The sequence below is a fragment of the Pholis gunnellus genome (assembly GCF_910591455.1).
Source record: "Pholis gunnellus genome assembly, chromosome: 5".
In the NCBI taxonomy this organism is placed as follows: Eukaryota; Metazoa; Chordata; class Actinopteri; order Perciformes; family Pholidae; genus Pholis; species Pholis gunnellus.
In genome coordinates, this window is record NC_136531.1 from 23,812,297 (window position 1) to 23,838,463 (window position 26,167).

Below are 26,167 nucleotides of genomic sequence, written 5' to 3' on the forward strand. Positions count from 1 at the left end.
CCGTGTGTCCTCACAGGGGAGATCAGGATGGCCTTCGTCCTGTACAGGAACCTGGGGGCCTACCTGTCCACGGAGAACGCAAGCGTCCGGCTGAGCAGCGAGGCGGTCTACCCCAATTACTCCGTCATCGTCAACTCCCCGGTCATCACGGCGTCCATCAACAAGGAGAGCAACAAGGTGTACCTGTCCGAGCCCGTGATCTTCACTGTCAAACACCTGCAGGTGAGGGAGATGCCAGGTTGACGACTTCTTTTGTGCGATCAATGAAAGGATAACTGGGTAAAATAATGGGACCAAAGTGGAGGTTAAAGGATAAGGCAGACAGTGTCTGTGTAGCGGAAGCCATTAAGAAAAACTAGGGAGTGCTGCACCGGGTCAAGAAACTCAATGGTGGTAATGTTTAAGTAAAAAATCAGTTGCTCTTTAAGGATAGGGCAAGCAGTCAAGTACTAATAAAGTACAAATACTTCAAACGGCATCGCTATGACTTTGGACAAGCACAATTTAGTGTAATCCCTTGTGACTATTTTCACATTGTAGGCTGTTGTCAGTTGACACAATTGTTTACTCTTTATTGTTATCCTTCATTTATATAGTTGACAGCTTATATTTGCACAGCTTATACTTGCAAATGGTTATTTTTACACTGTTCTTTTCAGTTATTGATCTCAATTTGTGGTTTAATACATATCTACAAAGGTGGCCTCAGTTGAGTGAAGATCTCCATCAGGTGTGTCTGCAAAAAACCACTGCAGTATTGTGTGCTAGAATGAATTCAACCCACAATTGGTCTAGACACCAATGGGCTGAAAGGCATCGTAAAACAGCTGTCTGCCAGCGTAGCAGTGTGTGTACGGGTAGTTCCGTTAGCTGTTAACTTGAAATGTACTTGAAATACTTTATTCCTCTCTGCCGTGCACCTCCACTGCCACCCGAAAACTTTAGAAACACACATAAATGTGCCACACAGTTGACTGGTTGACTTTTCGCTCTGCACTGTATTTCGATTCATTTTCACACACATACCGTTCCGGTGCAATAAACACTCACTAGAGCACCAATTGAGTGTTAATCCACAGCTGAGAATACGTCCCATAAAAAAAGGACTTTTTACTCTTGTTTTAGTAACGTTTGCTGAAACCCACTGTGCCCCGGCTGTTTAAGGATTAGGTTATGAGTCGCCCAGGCTTAAGTGCCACGGACAGGTTGGTGAAGTCGGAAAGTACTGACTAATGGACTAATGCGCTGTCGGGTTTGGTCTTTTCGTGGAGCAATACTGAACTCTAGCCATGAGACGGATAGACTCACAAAAATGTTGACATTTCGATTGCTTTTTATAGCTGTGGGCATAAGTAAATGAATGGACCTATTACAAGAAAATATTGAAATGCTGCGTCATTGTTTAGCGATCTGAAAGTCTTGTGACTGACTTGTGCTTTTCTGAACAAGAACTGTGAATTGCTTTGATGCTACTCGACTAAACGTTGACTTGCCCCAAATGACACGAGAACAGCTCCGGTATTGACCACAGCTCCAGACTGAATGAGGGTATGATGCCACATTGCTTCATACAACTGCTCCATGCAACACTTTGTATGTTGTGCTGCTCATTCACCAAGCAAATGTTGATCCAGTTGGTGATCCAGCCTGTTGGCAGCAAAGAAATCCTCTCTGTTTCACTTGCTCATTTTGAAAGTAACTTTCCAAACCACGCACACACACACACACACACACACACACACACACACACACACACACACACACACACACACACCTCCATCAGTTTACACAACACAAGCGGCTCCTACACTTCAGAATCTCACACAGCAATCACGGACGCGGCGCCGTCGCCTCCTGCCACGGCTCCGTGTTTATTTGTTGCTGCATTCTGTCCCTTCTGTTTGTTGCTTTGTTGTTGTGTGTGCTTGACTCCCCTCTCTGTGTTCCTTCCTCTCCATCCTTTTCTCCACCAATTCCTCCCACCGCTTTCTCACTTTCCTTGGCTCTCCCGGCGCTCCATCTTTTCTACCTCCCACCTCCCCATGACTAAATATCCGTTCTCTGCCTCCCTGCTCCCCCTCCCACCCCTCCTCCCTTTGGTCCCTCTCTCTCTCTCTCGCTCTCTCTCTCAATTTTTTTCCACCCGCCTTCTCGCTTTCTCCCTCTCCCTCTCCCTCCTCCCCCCTCCTTCCCTCCCTCCCTCGCCCCCAGCATTCGGAAGAGAACTTCAATCCCAACTGTTCGTTCTGGAGCTACTCCAAGCGCACCATGACGGGATTTTGGTCTACCCAGGACTGTCGTCTGCTGGCCACCAATCGCACGCACACCACCTGCTCCTGCACACACCTCACCAGCTTCGCGGTGCTCATGGCCCACGTGGAAGTGAAGGTAGGCGTTCACACTGCGGCGCCTGCCAGGCCGGGGATGGGCGGGATCAAAGAGTCAGTTGTTCGATCGTTCGATTTAGCAGTGGCTGGCGAAGGCTGGTCAACTGATTCAAAAAGAAAAAAGAGGGGGGGGGGGGGGGGGGGGGGGGGGGGGGGAGAGAAGGAGACCACAACATCTGGGAAATAGATTAGACCTCTCCAGACTCTCCAGTACTGAGTAATCATACTTGGCAGGAGAAACTTTTTTACAATTGATTCGTCAAGCCAGATGATGACATTGGGTTGACAAAAAAAAAAATGCACTTCAAACATTCAGTCTCTGGAGGTTCCAAAACAGAAATGAGAAAGACAAAAGCTGCAGCTCCTATTTTACTGTGAAAATGACTGATCAGAAGGTGAACGTGGCCCATTTATTTTGATATCCATGAGCCGCTGTGGGCCGCGGATGAAAACCTTATTGTCCCGCTGCGTGTGGGATAAGCCCTCTTTGTCTTCTCTCTTTTGTAACGTTAAGTTCCTCCCTCAAAAAAAATTATCTCTCGTAACTCTGGATGTCGCCTGACACCCGATCTCTCCCTCCGGGCCGGCCGCCGACGTGTGTTACTTTTGAAGGGGTCATGGTCAGAGCTAGCTCGGCGGCCCTTTTGTGAACACAGTGTGAGGGTTTGGGCAGTAGATCCATCACACCGGCGCTATGTTGAACATTGCTCCGCCTGCCAGGCTGCGGGGACACTGATGGATAGAGCCGGCACACCTGTGCAACGTGGCGCAACGCTGTGGCCCTGAACGCTCGGTACCACAGACTCAGTCAGGGGAGGGGGACGGGATGAGGACGTGTGTCTGTTCCTACAGTATGTTTCATGTCACAACAACATGACTCATGTATGTTTCTAGCAAGCCCCGGGGCGAAACATATAGCTAAATATAGTGGGCTGCAAATGGCGAATCGAATGAATCCACAACAAAGCTCGTCTCTCGCTTCTCTCGCCACAGAAATCGGACAGCATGCACGACCTGCTGCTGGACGTCATCACGTGGGTCGGGATCCTGTTGTCGCTGGTGTGCCTGCTCATCTGCATCTTCACCTTCTGCTTCTTCCGCGGGCTGCAGAGTGATCGCAACACCATCCACAAGAACCTCTGCATCAGCCTCTTCATCGCCGAGTCACTGTTCCTGGTGGGGATCAACAGGGCCGATCAACCGGTAGGTATCAACGCATGTGTTATTCTCTTGACTGTAAGCAGTGGACAGTCCATCGTTTATTAGAATAGAGATGAAATAGATAAATACAAGCAAATATTGTGCACACAGGCTACATTTCAAAGTGTTTTATTCATGCCGTGTTGGCACAGGCTCAGCATAACTGCCCACTGACCAATACCACCGATCACACTGCATCGCTGGCAGAGGAAACAGTTGCTGTCAATAGTTGACCACATCGCAGCGACATGAATAAGAAATGGCAGATTTGCACCTTCAAGTGTTCCTGGAATAAAACAAGAAAACACAAATTTCTCTGAGAGGCTGTTAAATAAACCATATCTTATCTATTCAAACAAGTCAGGATTGTGCAACGTTTGTTGCAAACGGGGAAAAAGGCAAAGTTTGCCGCCACTGCACATGCTCAGTTTTCCACGACGTCATTACTGTACTGAGCGTGAGAGCCCTCCTCAGATTAATCATTTTACAGTTTGCGGCTAATTCAGAAAGGATTGCCAACAAAGACATTGCTATAACATTAGGTTTACTAGCACAGTCAGGCTCTATATAAATATAATGTTCTTTGGTGTCCCCAGTTGCAACGGAAGGGATTTACAATGTGCATATTAAAGAGACTCTCTTATTGGCTAGATAATGCATTATGGCTTGTGTATTTGCTTTGTTGTAGCTTAGCTGATGTTTATGCTGTGCAGTATTCTGTTGCTTTTATTAGTCATCCCCTCCCCTCAGGCTACAGAAGCTGCAGTCTATCCGTTTTGCCAGGGAATCCTGTTGGTTGTGAGGGGGATGTTTGTAGAAAAATAGAACGCTCACAAACAAAGCCCATATGAGGCAGGGTAGTGAAGACGAGTTCAACCTGCGTTTGACCGTTGATATTAGAGTTTCACACAAGGCCAGAGTGTGCACACATCACTGCTAGAGCTGTAGAATGACCTAGTATTATAATACTTTTACATGCGTTATAATCTGTTTATAGCACGGTAGTTATAGTATAGTTATAACTGTTAAATATTCATGATTAATAAATAAACAATATAATCTAACCTATGCAAAAACAACACATGACTCATTATACCAATTATTTTTTACTTTAATTAATAATGTATTATAATTTATAAAGCATTTTGAATATTCAGGAGTGCTTATAACTATAATTAATCAGTGCTATAAGTAGGTAATAATGCATTATTAGTATGTTTATAATGCATTATAGACATAGGCATCTTAGAAAGTGTTACAGAAATTTCACATGAATTCAATTGAAACACATTAAACCTGAGATTACGAAAAACAGTACCGCGTCGTAAACGACTCATGAGCAGAGCCAGGCCGGTTCAGATGATGCATGTCGACATTCAGACCAACCTTGGGGTTAATTCTGGGTCTCTGTGTCACTCTGAATTGGCAGTGTGTCATTGTGTGCATCAAAATGTCAAGGAAGTAATACAATGATCCTCATCCTCCTGAGTCAGCTGAGGCATTCAAGTAGAACCTGTTCATGAGATGTGCAGCATGCTCCACATCTCTACCACAGAGCCGTTATTAGGCCCTCTGCTGATACCTTCTTTAGAGTAGCAGGTTGACCGGCTCAAGTGGACTCAATTTGATTCCAACAGTGTTTCCACTCTCTGCAGTCATTGAGGCCTGTGCAAAAACAAAAAAAGCTAAAATAACTTCACTAGTTATAACCTAATTGCTCACTTTCGATGTTCCACTCCCACTACCCAAACCTTAACAGATTGGACTTTCTATTGCGGTTAATGATGCACGACCTCGGCTGCTCGTGTGGAATTGCACTCAGCTTTTGCAACTCAAAAAACGCAGAAGATGAGGAGGAACAAAAACAAAACGGAAAGATCCAACCGATATCAATCTCCATCCCTAATGATGCACAGTGCAGTTTTGGCTCGACCATGGCCTGCATTCCAGTGACAGCCCATTGTTGTATAACCCGTATGGACCAGTGGCGGACTCAGGTGATCTGAGGGGCAGGGGCGGAAAAAATGAAATAAAAAGGGCACCAGCTCGCAGAGTGTTTTTCTAGCATGTAGGGCACCCATTAGTGCACAGCATTTTGTTTTCTCCACTGGAGGGCATTTTATCGTTTCATCTACTGTAGGGGCAGCCAAGAGGGCATTTCATCATGTTGTCTCCACTGGAATGGCACCTATGACAGCTCTTTATAAGGGTTTCTCCACTGGAGAGGCGTCCTCGAGGGTACTTTAGCATATTTTCTCCACTGGAATGACACCTTAGAGAGCACATTATCATGTTTTCTCCACTGGAAGGGCACCCTAGAGGGCACTTCATCATATTTGATCTACCATAGGGGTGACCAAGAGGGCTGTTTCGCTGTGTTTCTTTCAATCACTTGGATGCAAGCACTTACACAAATAAATCTGATGGGTCAGATCCTGAGATGAAACATTGTCCTTTAATTCCACTGGGCAAGGTCAACGTATGCTGTAGGAAACCTTGATGCTGTTTGAATCATTACAGACCGCGTGTCTCTTGGAGGCAGCGCTCAGGGCCGTATCATTTATCTCCTACGTCTGAAGCATTAGAGCAGCCTCAGTTCTTCGCGTCCCTCTGAGCGTTCAATGAGGAAACAGTTTTTTGCGTAATTCTCTGTCTGTGTATGTGAGTGTGTGTTTGCGTGGGAGGGATCATGTTGCTTCATATCTACGTGTGCCGCAGTATTTGTGTGTGCCGTTAATTACCGGTGACTATTTGTGACCTCCATTAACATCTTCGGCGTCACTTAGCTCGCAGACGGTTAAGCCAGTAATTCCAGCAGGAAAAACGAAATTACTTTGCATAAGACACTTAGCAGACACTTTTTTTCACCTGTGTGTGTGTGTGTTTGTGTGTGTGTGTGTGTGTGCGCGTGTCTTTGTGTGTGTAAGCCACACTGTGCGATCATTAGAAATGGAAATGAGTGACTCCCTCGCCCCCTAAACTCATTGTCTCTCAGACATTAGGTAATTGTCTTTCGCTGCAAGCCCCTCACTTGTAAAAGTCTGTCTGTTAGCTCTTCCATCCAAAGATTTAGGAGCAACTCTGTAGATTAGAACGACGCCGTGAACGTGACGGGCCACATCTCACCGCTCGTTCTCCACCCGCCTGCTTTTCTTAAGCACCCCTCTTTTCTTCCCATCCTTTTGCCAAAATTGTTAATGCGGTTTCAGGTGTGATACCCCTCTTTCATTTTTCCTGCCGCTCATCCCCCCTTTGCTGCTCTGTGTCTCTTTTACATTCAGGAAACTCTCTCACAGGGCTCTCTAGGTATTTTATCATCCACCTCTCTAACTCTTTTACATTCCTTTTATCCGTCACTTGCCACTGGCTACTAACAATGTGATTTAAAGACCCACTTACTCACTTTCAGTGTGAATGTGTCACCGGTGCTTGGTACAGGTGGGTACCAATGGTATCATTTTAGATGTTTTATATTGGACAATTAGCTCACAGTATTATGATCATTAAAACATACAGTTCAGCTCTAATGATGGCATAAAATCCCAAACTATCCAGTATTATGAAAACTGATGGCTTTTCCCAAAAATGTGCCAAATTGTTTGTGCGCTTTGTCTCCTTCATGCCGAGCCAATGAGTCATTTTTGCAGTTGTTCCACTCGTTTTGTTCATTGTTGACATTGACCAAAAAAAAATCACATTGTATTTTTAACAGTGTTGAAGTCCCCCCTCCTTCTCTCCTTCTCTCTCAGCCCATTTTGAAAGGAGTGCTTTGCTACTTCTGTTTGAAATGTGGACAATCAGCGGCGGTGGCGGCACCGACTTGTCACTTCTATTTCCTCATTTGTCTTCTTAGATGACTCGTAGATGTAGACGTGGAGGGAAATGTGAAGGGGGGCTCAACTAATGTCATTATCTGGAAGTGATTTTGAGTCAGTCTGTCGCCTGTAATTGTTGTTATAGTGCGCTATGATTGTGAGTTCCCCTTTCTGTTTGCCTTATCCTCTCCCTCTCCTGTCTATTCCAGTATCGCGGCCCAATTGTTAATCCCTCACATTTCCTTCTTTTAATGTGATAAATGATTACTTTCTTATCGCCCGCACAGTTTGTGTATTTTTTTTTCTACTTTCTAACTCACTCAGATTAAATACTTCTTGTGCATTTTCTTGTGTAAAGTGTTACTGTTTTTTTTTAAATCCCCTCCACCTACTCTCTCTCTCTCTCTCTCTCTCTCTCTCTCTCTCTCTCTCTCTCTCTCTCTCTCTCTCTCACCAGATTGCCTGTGCGGTCTTCGCGGCCCTGCTCCATTTCTTCTTCTTAGCAGCCTTCACCTGGATGTTCCTGGAAGGGGTGCAGCTCTACATCATGCTGGTGGAGGTGTTTGAGAGCGAACACTCCAGGACTAAGTACTTCTACCTGGCAGGCTACGGAGTACCTGCTGTCATAGTGGCCGTCTCCGCTGCAGTGGACTACAGGAGCTACGGCACCGACCGAGTGTAAGGACGGAGGAGAGCGGAGCGTGAAGGGAGGAAAAGAGGGAGGGAGGGAGGCCGGAGTGCCTGCTGTCATTTTGGCTGCCGCGGTGGACTCGACCGAGCTGTGGCACTTCTGAAGAGTCAATACGCCGAGGTTGAGAAGGGGGAGAGAGGCAGAGGGGGGAGGCGGAGGGAGGGAAGCATGCAGACAAGCAGAGGATGAAGCGCCGCAGAGTGCCTGCGTGAGCACAGCAGCAACAATGTGTGAATATGGGAGGGTTTAAAGGGGCGGGAAGGAAGTGCACAGCGGAGCAGATTGAGGGAGGTAAAGGAGCGAGAGTGTAAGAATGGAGGGACGGGGAAAAAAAGGGAGTGATGGAATAGCCAGAGCGTGCCTCACCCCCACCCTGGGAAAAGTGCAGAGGAAGCCAGAGGGACGGGGGACATATACATTAAGAGCACACACGGTTACGTATTCATGCAAGCTTGACTTGTCCAACCCCGAGAGAAACGAATCCAGGCGAAGTCGGCCGGCATCTCATTCGTATGAAGCACATGCATAATAGGCCACCCTTAAATACACCGGATTTAACATAATATGCCTTTCACATGCGTGAGCCGGTCACGCTAATGCGGCGGTTAGGAGGCCAACATTTTATTCATGCAATGCATATGCATGTTTCGCGTATAATGCGCAAATAATGCATGCGGGCACACCATACGTTTCCGCGACCTCTGCTCTTTTCTGGGACTGCATAATATCAAGGACTAAAGGGGGACATTAACCATGTGGCTGTTGCATTTCAAAAACATCTCCTACCCCGATGACTTATGAATGAGCAGCTCCGTATAGAAAGAGGAAGAGAAAAAAAGATGACAGAACACTATAGGGGAGTTAAATGATTCACGCGCTCCGTGAGGCCTTTTGTATTTAAGACCTGGTAGCTCTACGCTAAGCTACGCATCAGATCTTAGGGGTTTGAAGACAGGGGGAGGGAGGGTTTAAGTTAGCACTGTTTAACTGTCAAGCCACGCCAATCCGTATGCCACTTAGATCAATATTTTATCGTGGCTCTGATCACTAAAACATGAGAGTCTGAATGCCAAGCTCGGGATGAATAATCAGACCGCGTGCCATTAGCTAACAGACTGGGAGACTTGCCTTGAGACGGTAGCTAGCTGTGGTTTGAAGTAAAAAAAAAAAGAAGCAAAATGGCACACTAAAATCAGTGGGAGTGAAAAAGATATTATGCCCAACATGATTTGTTCTTGTAGGAAAAAAAGAAAAAGTCACCCAAGCAATCCATCTTCTTCCATTAATGTCCTTATTGGAAGGAAAAGTCAAATCAGGAAGTAAGTTTTATGACTCCTTTATCCGTCCAACCCCCCCCCCCCCCCCCCCGAAAATGGCGCCGCTAGTTCAGGTCTGACACAGCGCGACACGAGACAAAACCTCTGGAAATATCATCTGCCATGCCTGCTGTGTCACCTTGTCACATAACGCACCCCCCCGCCCTCTCCCACTTATTAGCCAGTGGCGCTGAGTCTCATTCGCCTCCCGTAATGAAGGTGGCAGTGACTTCGCAAAGGAGCCCTAATGGAGGATACAGTGACACGGCCGGGGACCCATAATGGAGGGCTCTCTAATGTGCTGGAAATTGAAAGATTAATAATGCAAAAGCAGCTGGTCATGAATCAGTGGGCCATTTTTGCTCCAGCGGCTTTTTTTTCTCTCCGCGCCTTTCCCACTGCAACCCGTCGGGTCTGACCTCAGTGGAGGGCACTCGGGGGAGTAGGAGGGAGGAGGGAGGCGCTTTTTTTTTTTTCCTTCTTTTTCCTCCTCTCCTGCTTGCTGCCACTGACGAGTAAAGATGTTCGGGTGATATGATTTAGAATAGAGCCGTATATCTTCTACCAATGCTAACCTTGTGGCCAGAGAATGAATGCGCGTGTGTGTGAGGGTGTGTGTGTGTTCTTGCATGTCCGCACCCCCCCCCCCCCCCCCCCCCCCCCTCCTCTCTCCTTTAACCTCAGCCCATTCCCAGACTCCATAAATAGCCCCACTGTGCGAGGGCTGCATCCATAACTCTTAAATCCATAACGATTTAAATGAACGCCATCGTGTCATATTTTCACGACCACGGGGATGGTGGGCGTGTCGAATATATATATATATGTATATATATATATATATATGTATATATATATATAATCAGTATATGTGCCTTAATAAGGGGGGCAAAGGTGAATTTATCAGGCGCTCATCTCACTGCCCCCCCCCCCCCTTCTGTTTGTGATGTGCGTTGAGTCTGTTCCCTTCATCTCGCAACTCTCTTCTCACTTTTTTCTTTTGTCCTCCCTCCATCGTGATTCATTTGATAAATGGCGTAAAGTGATGTGCTACTTTTTTTCTCACCACCATGCCTCATGTGTGTGTGTGTGTGTGTGTCTATGATGCATGCCCTGTCCTCTGATGGTAAATCCTTGTCTACATCCATCTGGAGATCGGAGCATGTTTTTAATCCCCTATGCGTCCCCCCCCTTCTGTTTCTTGTGCATGATGGCTCTCCCTCTTGCTCACTCTCTCTCTCTCTCTCTCTCTCTCTCTCTCTCTCTCTCTCTCCATGTCTCTGTCTCTCTAGGTGCTGGCTGCGATTGGACACGTACTTTATCTGGAGCTTTATAGGCCCTGCTACGCTCATCATTATGGTGAGATACACACACCCACACACACACACACACACACACACACAGGCGCATGTTCACACATGCTCTCCATGCGCAGTAGTAGTAGACTGCCACATCTTTGCGCGGGAAATAAACATATAAGGTGTTCTTTAATCACTCCGCGAGGTTCGCCGGAGCTCCTCGCAAGTGTACGTTGGAAGCGGAAGGAACTTTATGTCAATCTTAATAAATCCCGCTCGTGGATTAACTCTCAAGTGGGCACACGTTCCGACGAGCTGGAAATCTTTTCGGAAAGGAGATCGAGCGCAAACCGCAGATTATGATAAGAACTCGACAAAAGTTATGTTGTCACTTATTTGATGCTTCCTCCCGGCCTGGCTGCTTTATTAACGAGGCAGCCCGTTACACAGTATGAAGAGGAAGAGCTCGGTCTGACCCTTTTCCTTTTCATATCAATAAGCTGGCAAACCGTTCTGAGGAGCGGGAACGGTCCTTATAGCTCGAGTAAACACAGACAGAAGAGTTAGCCGACTGGGAAGACGGACAGAAAAAGCAAAAAGAATATCTTAAAAAGCTGCGTTTGGGCAAGAGAGAATGAAAGCAATGAGGACATGTTCCCCAATTAGGTGAATGTCAGCATGCACACCGACGCTCGGCACTCATTTTTGGAAATGTCAGGCAGGCCGTTGCTGATCTAAGTGGAGGTGGGACCGCTCTGTTATGCCTCTACGCCCATTTGCAACACGGCCATTGTCAGACCACCCTATCTGTGCATTACCAGGCCGATAAAATAGGCCCCATCGGCGAGAATTGGATTTTCTATTGTAACAACGGCCGTCGATGGATGTAATGCCTGCTGTATTTTCCCCCGATGCTCGCGCTGCAGTATTTTGAGCACATAAAGGGCTGTTGATCGTGGGCTGATACGGTGTCCCCGAGCCAATTACTGCTGGAAGGGGGGGGGGAATAAAATGATATGCACTGTGTGTGTGTGTGTGTGTGTGTGTGTGTGTGTGTGTGTGTGTGTGTGTGAATTGTTGTGGTGACATTGTGTCTTTAATTAGGCTTGTTGCTGAAGAATATTAACTTGCCGTGCGCATGTGTTTCAGCTGAATGTAATCTTCCTCGGCATCGCCCTTTATAAGATGTTCCATCACACGGCCATTCTCAAACCAGACTCTGGATGTCTGGACAACATCAAGTAAGTACATGTGTGCATGCAGTCCTGCCGTCACACCAAGGGCAGTGTGATTATGCTTGCTTGTGTGTGTGTGTGTGTGTGTGTGTGTGTGTGTGTGTGTGTGTGTGTGTGTAGAAGGTAAAGGAATAATTCACCATTTGGGGAAATAGGCTCGTTTGCTTTCTTGACGAGAGTTAAATCTGAAGAAAGAGAGGATTGTCCGTTCAATATAGAGGTATCGAGCCAGCAGTCTGTTACCTTAGCTTAGCATAAAGACTGGATCCAGGGACAAACAGCTCGCCAAACACAAGTAGTCATTTTCTCATAGACTTCTATACAATCAGACTTATTTTTTGCAACCAGAGGAGTCGCCCCCTGCTGGCCAGTAGAGAGAATGCAAGTTTAAGGCCCTTCTGCTTCTTTAGCTTCACTTTTTAGACTTAACGGTTGCCAACGAAATGATCCTTCCAAGACCTACCTTGAAAGCTCACTAATATAGTATGTATAGTATATCCCGTTTGTTTGCGCAGTAACCAAAGAGTAAAAACAACAAGCGTTGGATTCACGGGAGATTTTGTGCCAGACTATTTCTTAGCCGGGAGAGAAACAGTCCTGTTGTCAACCTCATGTCAAATTGAAAATTTTTGTTTTGACACTTTTTTTAAATGATCAAACAAACAACATGTTAATAGCAAACTTTATATTGTGTTACCTTTAAACACATCCAGGCTAAATCTAATGTTCGTTGTCCTTTTTTTTTTGTGTAAGTGAGCAGCAACATGAAGCAGACTTTTGTCCTACATCAGTTCAAGATGCTCCTCGTTGAATCCGTCACGTTATTTTTCCCAGTCAAGTCATTACTCACGTTGCCCTCGGAGAACGAAATATGACTTCATTTCCACTGAACTCTGTCTACTAAGCTAACCAATCAGGACTGTGTTATTTCTGGTTCCAGTGCAGCTCAAGACAAAAGGCCCGGTCTAATTCAAACAGTGTGCTGTGGCTTTAGCTCGACGCCCGACCGAGGCACAGCTCGGAATCTGTCATGTAAATCACGGAGTGGCTTACCCCGTTTGATTTATCATTTAAATATTACTGCTGATGTATATCTAAAGACAGCAGTTTTGAGTTGGTCTTCCACGTGGGAAGCAAGTTTCACAAAACCAACTGATCTCCGCGTCTGTGCGAGTTTAAGGGAGCTCGATCAAAACATCCCTGATGGAAGATGAAAAAATCAAAGACGATTTAGAACGTGACGCATTTTATTTCCTCCTCTTTTTAATGACTTTCGTTTGTCTTTTTGAGCACACGAAAGGCTGAGTAGATTTTAATATATTTCACTTCATTAGTCATGTCTTTACTGTGGTTCATTTACTTGTTAATCATCATCATCGTGCTCTTTTTTGTCTTATTATTTTCTTTCTTCCTTTTGTTTCCTTCTGAATCCAAGCCACCATAAGTTGTCTTTGTTGTGGATTGGCTCCGGTAAGGCCTCTCTCCAATCAGGATACTTTCTTCTTTTGGAGACATTTGTCATTTGGTTTGCTTGTCGTCGTGTTTGTCCGTAGAACCTGCCCAGAGTCCGTGCATATCCCTACATTTACCATTAACCTGCCTTATGAAATGGATTACGTGTTCATGTGTGATTTGTGAGCCCCCTCTGACCCATAAACCAGACCCGCTATTGAAATATTATAATGGCGCGACGTGAAACGAGGGGGAAACAGAGAGTAGACGCGTCGCGGGTAAAAAAAAGGTAGAACGGAGAGCCGGTGGGGGGGGGGGGGGGGGAGTGAGGGATGAGTGTACCCTTTATCGAAGAGGGTCGTCAAACGAGCTTTATTGGAGGTTCTGTCTCGCCTGAGCGGTGCCACAGAGGGCAACATCGAATCAATCACCGGCGGTCTCGCTCACTTACTCTCCTCCTCTTTCTCTCTTCCTTCCTGCTAACTCTTCTAATACCTCAACCTCTCCTCTTGCCCCCCCCACCCACCCCTCCCTCCCTTTGTCTCCCATTCCTCGCATGAGAGGTGATCGCTGTCCAGTCAGCCAATCAAATTAACAGCCATCATCGCGGCCTCGACAGACCAGAAAACGGTGACCTTTAGTGGGAAATGTCATTTATAATGGCTGTAATGTCCCTCTACTTACTGCCCAGTGGAGCACACTCACACACATGCACGCGCTCAGACAGGGACTTACGATGCGTACACATGCCCCGACACGACCACATTCCTCTGACATTTGGCCCTAATGACTCACTCCTGCATATTAGGCTTTATAACAAATGGAGGTTCACAGCCTTGAAAACTTGGATTAAAGTCCGTTCCATTAAAGTGTTACAGTCGCACTAACAGACTCCAGCACCCACTTCTGCCTGTGAAAGCCTTTCGACCCTCCGAACAGCGGAGCTAGGAAGGGGTCCCTCGCGGTCGGCCCTTCTCTTGGCTGACGTCAGCTGGCTTCTGACCTCCCGTCTCCCTCTCTGGAGATGGTATCAAATGCACTTTCTCTCTCTGTTCTCTCTCACCCCTTTTTTCGCAAGAGCAGGATTCTTTTAGGGCAAAGCCTCCCGCTGTTTTTCTCCATCCCACTCCCGCGGTTTTGGGACTCCGAATGAACCCTCGCTAACCCACTTTCTCCCGCCTCGTGTTCCCACGTGCATTAAGCTTGGCTGAACAGCTTTTCTGATCCAGAAAAAATAGAGCCTCTCATGCTCTCATGTTACAAAATTGCAATATATACTTAATGTATTATCTGACGTAGCAAATATCAAGATTATAGCACATCGAATGACATTTCTAACTGACAGAGACGTCATTTCTCCGTCTAAAGCGGTGTCCCCTCTTCTTCCAGGTCCTGGGTGATCGGGGCCATAGCCCTGCTGTGTCTGCTGGGCCTGACCTGGGCCTTCGGCCTGATGTACATCAACGAGAGCACCGTCATCATGGCCTACCTCTTCACCATCTTCAACTCCCTGCAGGGCATGTTCATCTTCATCTTTCACTGCATTCTGCAGAAGAAGGTGAGCGAGACGAAGCTGCGCAGACGCACTTTATAGCATCGAAAAAAACACCCGCCGAGCTGTGACAGGTTTGATCGGACGCTCGGTATCCCCCAACCGGCTGCTTAGTTCTCTCTCGTTTTCACACCGACTACCTCACTTTCTCTCTCTCTTTAACGGTCTGTCTGGCCTCTTGGTAGCAGGTGACAAACAGTGTTTCTGTCTCCCCCCCCAACAGAAAATTCAATAATAATTACAGAGCCAAGGGAACAGGATAATATTCTGAGAAAAAAAACTCAGAATTTCCAGGATTAAAGTGGCAAATTTGCGATAAAAATCCGCCCAAAAATTGCAGGATTATAAAAATCACTGCTTGTGTTGTGAAGCGCAGATTTTGGTCAAATATGTTCTCAGAGTTTTCTGTAAAGAGAGGGAATACCCTGCGTAGCCTGCTGCTCCTGTGACCTGACCTGGATGGATGGAAGGTCACGTTGCCGCGGTGTTTAACGGTGGCATCTGTGGTTCGACGAGGTGGATTCAACTTTGCAAAAGGAAGCGACGGAGATTCTGCGCTCCGAGTTCGTTTTTCTCATAAATTTACGACTTCATAATCTTGCAAATTTGTGAGTTTTTCCTCGAACATTTGCCACTTGCCATCTCAGAGAATATCCAGAGTATAGTTCATGATTTTAGTTTTGGGAAACTGAGTTTTCGGCCATCGCATATAGCTTGTTCAAATCTTCCACGCAGATGGAGAAAAAACACGTGTCTGCTTTCAGTGGCTGCATACACACTCCTCCTTTCTGTTTTAACCTCACACACATTGACACACAGCTCCCCCCTCGAGATCCCCGCTCTCGTTTTAGAAAAAGATTATCTCCTTTATATATGTTCAGCGTTTGGTTGCCCTCAAGGAGTTGTGAGCACATACGCATCACTTTTATTTGTCTTTGTATTTGAATTACATGTGGCTTCCAGGGAAGAGAGCCTACACATCCTGAGATATGACACTGTCAGTGTCGGGGAGCACGGAAGAGGAGTAGGACATGGAAAGAAAAATTCATCAGATGCTTAATGCTCTCGTCTGGCTGCATCCCCGCAGAGAGTTTTTCATTCTTAAGTGTACAACCAGTAAACAAGTGCACTTTGTGTGTGTGTGTGTGTGTGTGTGTGTGTGTGTGTGCAGTGCACTTAAGTATGTGTTAGGCCATGGGATCAGGTGTCCTGAGAGATGTCCTCAGAACAGTGCTGAGGTTTTTCTTTGGCCGCCATCCAACACCGTTTTCTCCCAAGACGCATGGAGCAGCTCACTACACAGGTGTTCAAACAGAGCGCGCGGCAAACGCGCGGCCGCCCGCCCGCCCCGCCCCCGCCAGCCCAACGAGCTTGTTAAAAAGCAATCACGGCCCTGTTTGTTCGAAACCTGATTGGGATCTAAATGCAGATGTTCAGTGTGTACGCGCCGCATCGGGTGTCTCCCTCAAGGGGGGGACGCGTCCATTTCAGATGGATTTGTGGCAGTAATAACATTTGGGGTTGATGTTGATGTGTGTGTGTTGGGGGGGGGGTTATGAAGTTAATCTGTTAATGTCCACATTTTCTTTATGGAGTAAATGTTTGCGCAAGGAATTTGAGTACAAGAAGTTAAAGGGGGTCGCTATATCAAGTTAAAGCCGTTCCAGACTTTTCTGGTGCGTCATCTTAGAAATATGCTTCAGTAAGTGCGAGTTTAAAGTGGAACATCAGTCAAGTCCTGTGCTTTTTAAATATACATATATATATGTGTGTGTGTGTGTTGTGCGTCAGTCCGTAACTCTCTCTCCACCTCTCACCTTCCGCTGCTCAGGTGCGCAAAGAGTACGGCAAATGCCTGCGCACCCACTGCTGCAGCGGCAAGAGCGTGGAGACGTCCATCTCCTCCTCCAGCAAGACCACCACGTCGCGGACGCCGGGCCGCTACTCCACGGGCTCACAGGTGAGCTTACCTGCCTGCACACCTGGACGCTACAGCACAGCAGACTCTCAGGTGAGGCCGGAGAGCACCATGGGGGGGGGGGGGGGGGGGGGGGGGGCGGGGGCAAAAACAGCTTCTAATGTGGAAACTAATATGTGACAAAACAACACGTGTGCAGAGTTTAAAGGAACAGTGTGTAAGATTTAGTGGCGTCTAGTGGTGAGGTTGCAGGTAGTAAGCAACAACGTGAGCCTCAGCCCCCGTCCAAATATTTTACCGCAGGTACAGTAACAAGGGTGGTTGCCGTCCGCTCGAGTGTCCTTCACGTCACCTGGTCCAGCTTACCACAGCGGCCTCTCTACTCGCGCTGTGTGTGTGTGTGTGTGTAGTTGGAGGAGATCAGCCCGACAAAGAGAGCAGAGCAGGTGTGTGCTGCAGCGTGATAATAAATGACGACCAAAACATTTAAAAAGTACTAATAAAAAGCACCAGTAACGTTGGGGCTTATCAGTACCCCGGGTCGTTAATAATTCAGCACCGGGGTTCGTCTAGTACCGGGTTTCAGAACGCATCCCTAACCTTCAGATAACGTGAAACGCGAAAGGCCAACATGGCGGTGCAAGATGGCGGACTCCGTGGAATGACGACCCGCTCCCTGTGTAGATGTATTGTAAATGCCTTTTTTCTAAGCTAACTGAAACACTACCGATTCTCAGCTTCAGGTGATTATACACTGATACAACATAGTTATGGATATGATATTCCATCTCTGCCAATTAATTAAGTGTTACACACTGTTCCTTTAAAAATGTGGAAAGTGAGATATCCCAAACCCTGACTTACACCTTCACATATTGATGCTGACAAGATGGAGTATAAGTCGCATTGACGGGTGATTATTCCCCCCCCTCCACCTGTTTCTCTCTCGCTGGCCGTCTCTTTGCTTTCTCCCTCACTGCCTCTCCCGCACTAATCTGCCCTCCTTTTGCACATCACACCTTCACATATTACGTTTCTGACCATGTTTCGTCGCCGCGTCCTCCCTCTCCTGACTTTCCCTTCCGCTTCTTCCTTTGTTTTTACCTCCTTCTCCCTCTCATCATTGCTACTCCTCTCTGTCTTTGTCCACTCCTTCCCCTTTTTCCCTCTCTCGCCTCCTTTCTCCCGCCTATAGAGTCGCATCAGGCGGATGTGGAACGACACCGTGAGGAAACAGGAGTCCTCCTTCATCACCGGAGACATCAACAGCTCCGCCACGCTCAACAGAGGTAACCGCGGGATACCGCAGCATTGGCATCCTCATCACTGTCACCATATCTGCTTTATTTAATAGCGGGGGATGCTCCTGCAGCACTGTCATTTAGTAAAGTGGTAGGAGCGCTAAACTCCTGATAATGGTACTGTGTTCTTGTAGAGAGGAAGATTAGCAGAACAGAGGTTTTTTTTGCGCTGCATGCATCAAAGGTTGACCTTTTCCAGAGTTAGGGGTCACCTTTTGAAGCATTTGTCCGTGATAATTCCTTAAAGTTAAAGTATGTGTGCGAGTCTCGAGCTTTACATCAGTAGTCCCGTTTATTATTATTATTTAGGTTTTAGAAATAATGCTTTATTATTAGCCAAACATGTCGCTTCAGGTTGCCGATTCTCAAATGTACTGTTTTCACCACAGTACCAGAAATGTCCATCTCACCATCGGAGGGCTGCTGTTAGTCGCAGAGCTTTTTAAGTGTGCATTAGGCTCAGCTCGCTGTATTTCCACTGTATTCTGAGCTGCCCCTCAAGAGCAAGTCGCTGTAAGAATGGATTCCATCAGCATAGCTGTCTGGGGGCGAGGGTAACGAGGACATAGACACCTAGACATTTTTGACACACGGGCACGCACACACACACACACACACACACACGCACACACTCACACACTGCCATTTGTTAGTCTCCAAGTCGAGGTGTGGCCCTCGCTTCCTTCGGGCCACTAATAAGCTGTTAGCATGACAGATTGATGCCCGAGCAGACACAGTGTGTGTCAGCGCCTGAATTATCACACACTTAGCGAGGTAGGGCTTAAGACCCCCCCCCCTCCCTCACACTTTAAAGTATGGTGCACAGAGCTACTTAGCCAGTAGATTTCAAATGGCTATGTACTGCGGCTTAGTAGTGAATACGGATGGGATGGAATGAATTGGATGTGCTGATAGCAGATTGACTTGTTGAAATTGGGAGAGTAAAATGTGTTCGTTTCAACTTTAAAGTTCAGTTTGAAGACATTATTATGTCTAATATATAGTATTACTTTTGTTTTTGATGTGCGAGAGTGCAAATTAGTACCATATATATAAAGCATTTAAGTACATTTATATTTATCTATTCACATAGGTATTTGTTTATTCATTTATTTATTTATCTATTTTTCTATTTATTTATCTATTTATTAGTTTACTTATTAATTTATCTATTTATTATTTAATTTATTAATTTATCTATTTTTATTTTTTATTAAATTGTATTGTTATATTTTTTATTATTTTATGTTTGTTCTTTTTTATATTTTATTATTCTTTTTTTTAACCAGATAATCAACTCTGACGGCACTTTCTTCAGCCTTTCTAATTTATTCTCCATAGAGCTCTATTTCGTTGGCTAAGTTCAGGGCTGCTGGCCAACTCCTTGTTAAAAAACGTTACATTAAGGAGTCAGACAACTTAAATGTTGTGGCGTTTTCTTTTTGCTCAACACCTCGACACTCTGCCTCCTAGCAAAAACAAAGAAGTCACCACGGAGACGTTTGGATGCCGTATGACACACATGCACACTCAGTAGTGGCGGTAGAGGTAGCGGGTTGTTTGACGCATCACTGGCATGGATGCTGTCGCGGCCATTTGTCTTCTGCTCGTCTGCAGCGTCGTCATGTGTACATGATCTGTCTCCCACCTGGGGAAGGAAATGAACCGAGACCATTTTTCTGTGGCCCCACTGTCCATTAACTATCCTGTAGCCGTGCTGCTGCTCTGCTCAAGCGTATTGAACTGCAGCACAGTCTTCTCCAAGCCACGCTACTCTCTCTCTCTCTCTCTCTCTCTCTCTCTCTCGCTCTCTCTCTCTCTCTCTCTCTCTCTCTCCCCTCCCTCGGCCTGTATGCGGCGGCTGCGAGAACGACATGTCAAGCTTTTTCTTGGCTTTCACACTCCAAACTGTTTGCTTGTTTGATTTACTTGTCCTCTTCTCTCCCTCCTTCTTCCACACACTCACCTTTCCATCTCACTCTACCTCTTTCTCTCCCCCCCCCCCCCTCTCGCTTACCTCCACTCTGCAACGTCTACGTGCTCTCTCCTTCAACCTCTCCACTCTGCCCCCTTTTTTTGTGTTTTTTTGGTTTTTGTTCTTTTCCTCGATTGCTTCTCTCTTTCTCTCTCTCTCTCTCTCAACTTGGCTGTCGCTTTTCCCTCTCTCTCTCTCTCCCTCTCTCTATCTCCCTCTCTCTATCTCCCTCCCTCTCTCTCTCTTTCTCTCTTCCTCCTCTCTCCACTCCGGCTGTTGCTCTTCCTCTCCCTTTTCTCTATCTGCCTGTACCAGGAGCCATGGCTAATCATCTTATAACTAATGCTCTCCTTCGTCCCCATGGTACTAACAATCCTTATAACACTCTCCTGGGGGACTCGGCAGTCTATAACAACCCAGCCGTGGGCATGTACAACACCCAAGGTGTGCCTGATGTTCCTACTATAAACATACTTTATTTTTGCACTACATTGCTTTTGCATGGTTATGTCATTTTAAACACTGTGATACACTTCTGGCCGCCTATCTGATCTCGCCTTATTGTGGCTCCCGAGTGGAGGCGATCAATCACGCTGCAACAATCTCGCACAAAGGACACCCACCGGGGCGGCTGTCACAGGCACCGACGTGGAGACGGAAAAAAAAAAAAAATGCCGACGACAATTTATCAAAACAGCATAACGTGCTGATTTATTGTGCGCTACGCGCGCCGCATGTTGCCGTTTTATAAGCTACTTGGGAGCCATGGTGTGTTTTGTATTATTTTGTGTAGATCGTCACTTTCATGCAGCATGTGCTTCGTTTTCGAAATGTTATTTTCTGTGTTGTCGGTTGGGACTTGCATTGCTTGGCTTAGTGCACGTCTACTGTATGTTTCAAATGTATTTTTTTATGTTTTCTCGGTATTAAATAACTAATGAACCATATAATAACAAGTTACCAACGAGGCCTGGGAAAGCAGGCTTTGATATTGATTACCAGACAGGGTTTCTTTGTGAAGACATTTTCCATCAGGCCTTCCAATTACCGTCCCAACTGTTGATTCTGTTGCTGCTGAAAGTTGTCTCTCTCCGTGTTTGAACTCACGTCTGTTTGTTTTCTCTCTTCTCCCTCATGCTGCCCATTAGCACCGTACCGAGACACAAGTATGGGCTGAATTTTATACTACTGCTTCAATAGCATCGACCTCCTCCGCATGTGACACAGCTTGTCTTATTAGATTTGTCACAGATTTCTTTTCTAGGAAATGCAATTTTCTTGAGGACAATATAAGCATAGTATTAAAAAAAATGAAGAAACTCATTTAATTGAAATATTGTTAATCAAATGTGCAAATTGTTAGAACTGAGATGGAATAGGTTTGCCCTCAGAATTACTGACAATGTAATCACTTTAAATGTCACTCCAGAACATACTTACTTTGCAGTGAAATTCGAGCTCTTTTTGTGCGTATCGCTGTCGTGCTGGCAGTAATTGAGAAAATAAAAAGTACTTCTGAGGCTTCTCGTGAATGAATTATGGTCGCTCGGAGCACTTCTCCCTCCAAGAAAATGATCATTGCTACTTTTTAATCCTCACTTCACAGCCCACGCTATGATATCAAACAATAATTAAAATCTACTCTTCTGAGGATTTCAATTAGTTTATTCAAGAAATCCTAATAATTAATCCCAACAAATAACTTTTTTTTAAAATTATTATTTGTTCCTCAGAGGGTATCCTGAACAACGCGAGAGACTCCAGCGTGATGGATACACTCCCTCTTAATGGCAACCACGCCAACAACTACAGCATGGCCAGCAGCGAGTACTTGAGCGACTGCGTCCAGATTCTGGACCGTAGCGGCGGCTACGGCACCCACAGCAACCACAAGGAGACCACCCTGGAGAAGAAGATCCTCAAGGAGCTGACCTCCAATTACATCCCGTCCTACCTCAACAACCACGAGAGGGCCACCACCGAGCGCAACCACAACCTGATGAACAAGCTGGTGAACAGCAGCATGGCCAACGGAGGTGACTGCTTTGGTTTCAGTTTGTTTCAGGTGTAGACAGGGACACCTCTTTGTTGAGCGCACGTCTAAGAAGGTTGCCTGAAAACACTTTTGTGCCTCAACCTTTTCCAAACCAGGAGAAGGCGAGAAACTTTGATTTGCATGCGTTTTGCTGGCATACAAATACAGTCATGCCATTGATACATACATGGGTTGCAAAATGTTTTTTAAGCTTTGAACTCAGCAACGTGACTGTTCTAATCAGCCAGCGTAAGTGAAAACAGCTGTGTGGGTGGTCAGTGGCTTTAAACCTGCATTACCAGATTTATTTTGGCCACTTAGGAGCAGCTGAAACACCCTGTAAACACAATACCAACCAATCATCACCCTTTAACTTTGTTTTATTTTTAAATGTATTTTTATTTAACTCTTACTTATCCGGGATAGTCCCACTGAGAATTAAAATCCAAGCAGAAACATTTCAGGCAGAAAAGCACAAATTACAGACCCATTTCACACGACACATTGTATCTGCTTTTAGTATAACAATGTTCATTTTGGCCATTTGAGTCTTTTTTTAACACTGAGATCTCTACTGTAAAGTGCTGAATTCATCCCAATGTCACCGTACCAGCCATAGCACGACTCCTTGTTGAAACATGCTGTAACTATGTTTCCTGCCTGGTTTCATTTTCAGGGAGCATGGCGGGAGGCAGCAGCAGCAGCAGCAGCAGTGGAGTTAGTGGGTGCGTGGGCAGCGGTAAAGAGGACAACGGGCCAATGGTGCTGGACAACCCCGCAGCCTTCCCCCACGAGGAGAACCTGGGTTTGGAGATCATCAGGGAGGAGTCCAACGCCCCGCTCCTGCCGCCGCGGCCCCCTCCGCCCGACAGCCACCCGCCGCCTCCGCCGCCGCCGCACAGCTTCTCCCGGCCGCGGCGCATTCCCCAAGAGACCAGCGAGAGCTTCTTCCCCCTGCTGACCAACGAGCACACCGACGAGCACACGCATTCGCCCAACCACAGAGACTCGCTGTACACCAGCATGCCGGTGCTGACGGACCTTCCGGACGGGCAAGTGAATGGCTTAACGGACGGAGAGGAGGACAGCTCCGGCGAGCTGCAGCCCTGTAAGAGCGCCACCGCTCCGGAGCTGGACGACGTCTATTACAAGAGCATGCCAAACCTGGGCTCCAGGAATCACCTCCACGAGCTGCAGAGCTACTACCACATGGGCCGCGGTGGCAGCGATGGATACATGGCGTCCGGCAGCAAGGACGAGTCCGACTCGTCGCCCGAGGAGCCGCCAATAGACCCTTCCCACCTGGTCACCAGTCTATAGAGCCGACCGAGAGACTCCTATCCCTCCCCAGCCCATTCTCACACTTCCAACCTTCCAACGAAAAACATTCTGTGTTGTTGACCGACAGACTGAGCTGGCCCGCACCTGGATCGATATACTGTGTGTGACATTAACTGTGGCTCATGACAATAGGGTTGGGAATTCGCCGGTCTGATGAAAGCGGGGACTGAATGTATTGTCACAAATGGTGCCGAGCGAAAGAGAGACTTTTTAGGGAACATCAAACAGAAACGGAACTTTAAACCCTGATAAGGAGCGGAAGGGGGAGGGATTATGTCATTTCACCCTACCTGTTAATTTGATATGGAATCTTGGATTGACCGTAGCCCTACAAGTTCCCCAATATGGACCTCTAGCAGATCATAGCGTATAGTCTCCACTACCACCACAACAGGGGGGCGTGGCCCCCCAGCCCTGGTTTAAAAAGGAGCTGCCTGTCTGTTCGTCTGTTCGTCTGTCACTCCGTCTCACTCTTAAAGACACGTGCTGGGATGACGTTTCCACCTCAGAGCAGGGTATTGAACTCCGGTGTCCGTGACATAAACTGGCCTTGAAGAGGCCCCGCCCCACTACCTGCCAATCAAGTGGAGGATGTACGTTATATGCCCTCACGGCCGATCATCCAAAGAACTATTTTATTGGGCAACCGAACTGTAACCATATCACGCCGATGTTCTGAATTCCCCTTCACGTTCGTATCTGCTAAACTGGAGTTGTGTCTGGGCTGGTGTAACATTCCTGCAAGTTGTAGTGACTGCGGCTACCGTGTACTTCACCGAAAAACAAAGCAGGAAGATCATATTACAACAGACTGAATTGAGGGAAAAAAAAAAAAAAAAGGAAAAAAAGAATGGGTTCCGTTTCTTCTCCTTTCTTCTGTAAAAGTTTTCAGTTATCAAAGGATTATAAAGAATTCACAAACTGTTTCTATGTATTGTACAGAATACAGATACAGATACAAATGTTGCGTATGACCAAGTCTTTTATTATTTTGAATTTCTTTTTTAAGTTGCAAACCTTTTGTCCGGTGGAGCTGTTCTGAAACGTCACGAGGAGTTCTGGTCACGTGTAGATGGCAGAACGAGCGAGGAACAATTTGTCGTTCTTTTTTCGTAAACGCAGAGACAGTTAAGCTCTCCTCTATTAATAAGCATATACCCCACGCACACTTCATTCTGGTCCTTTTATAGCCACACCACTGTCACTTACATTTTGCAAATCAGCTGTTATCATATGCTTTACCACTGTGTAGATGGAAAACTAAAGAGGCAATGAAGTGGCTAAGTTATGAAAGAGGCGGTTGCTATGGAAATGCTGCCATTTAGTCTTTGCTGGAAGTGGGTCTCATCTCATTTGTTCTTGAATAAAGCGTTTCCTTCCTTTAGGCACAAGCCTGGGTGAAGTTTTGTTTTTTGAGGTTTTTTTACAGAGATAGCAGATATTTGGAGCAACTCAAGAATGGTTTATGAAGCAGACCCTCTCTATTGCCAAATGTTCTACCAATTGATATTACCTTGCTGTGCTGGTTGAGATTGTATAGAAAAAGAATGCTGAGGATAAAGAAATGTCATTCTCTAAACTAAAAAGGAAGAAAATGTCCAGCCATTTGAAAGAATGCCATAAATACAGCGTATATATGTGAACTGAAGATGTGAAAACTCTGCACACGGTAGCACTGTCCAATGTGGAAAGCCAATGTTTACTTATTTAGGAGAAGAAGAAAAAAAAATTATAAGTGTATGAAGTGTAGCTTGCACATGTATCCCACAAGCCCCCTCCGTGTCCCGGAGAGAAATTATTTATTTATCTGTTTATTGGTTCGAAGGCGGCAAAACAGGCTTTGGAGGAGAGAACGCTGGCTTTAGGCAGGAGGAAATAAAAGGGCACTGGGTTTGTTTTATGGCTCTTTTTTTTTTTTAAATTATTATGATCATGATTATAATTACAATATTATTGCTAATTATTTATTCTTTTTGTATGGGTTCCAAGTTGAATGATCTCATAACTAATATTTGTTGTAACAGTGAAAGTTGTTTGCCAACAAATAAATTACTGACATAGCTTTGCGGTTTTCCCGCCTCTTGAGTGTTATCAGTCATTACGTTGAAATCGAATGCAAACATTCAAACATGAGTTCAACCCAACTGTGTTTTCACTTCAGATAATCATTTCTACTGTAGTTATTTTCGGAAGATGAGGCAACGTTGGTGTGTTGACACTTTGCTACAGTTTCAATCTGGGATCAATATTCTTCTCTCAAATGTAATGGGACTATCTGGCACTCAGCGTGCTCAAAGCGCCAGGGAACTATGGTTGAAAGAAAATAGTTCCAACATGAAACATGAAACATGTTCACAACCCGGTCTGTGGGTTATCTTGAGTAACTGCGTCATGATTTCTGGAAGGAAACATTGCTGTTGTATTTTTCCATGTGCTTTGTGCACCACAAGCCTCCTGCCATCTAGTCCCACTTTATTGCAGAGACAGCAGACATCTCTACGGGCTGATATCTCCAAAACTAGGCAACTCACACTCAACAATGTGGACTGATAAATAGCATTACAGGTAAGAAAATGTTCATCTTTGATTTTGCCGTGAACTATCCCCTTAAGACTAACTCTCCAACCCCATTTACATATTGCATATGTATG

General features: G+C 46.0%; 1 protein-coding gene across 1 annotated transcript in view; it reads left to right on the plus strand.

The window, feature by feature from the left end:
• LOC306696217 (adhesion G protein-coupled receptor L3-like) overlaps positions 1-24,365 on the plus strand; it is a 112,360-nt gene extending 87,995 nt beyond the window's left edge. The window contains 13 exon segments of the mRNA XM_079159772.1: positions 15-222; positions 2,212-2,388; positions 3,381-3,590; positions 7,860-8,080; positions 10,702-10,768; positions 11,857-11,948; positions 14,784-14,952; positions 16,778-16,957; positions 18,060-18,153; positions 20,456-20,584; positions 21,289-21,306; positions 21,874-22,176; positions 22,852-24,365. Of these exon segments, the coding sequence (XP_079015898.1) occupies positions 15-222; positions 2,212-2,388; positions 3,381-3,590; positions 7,860-8,080; positions 10,702-10,768; positions 11,857-11,948; positions 14,784-14,952; positions 16,778-16,957; positions 18,060-18,153; positions 20,456-20,584; positions 21,289-21,306; positions 21,874-22,176; positions 22,852-23,495 (2,512 nt within the window). The 3' untranslated portion in view covers positions 23,496-24,365.
• The last annotated feature ends 1,802 nt before the right edge of the window (positions 24,366-26,167 follow it).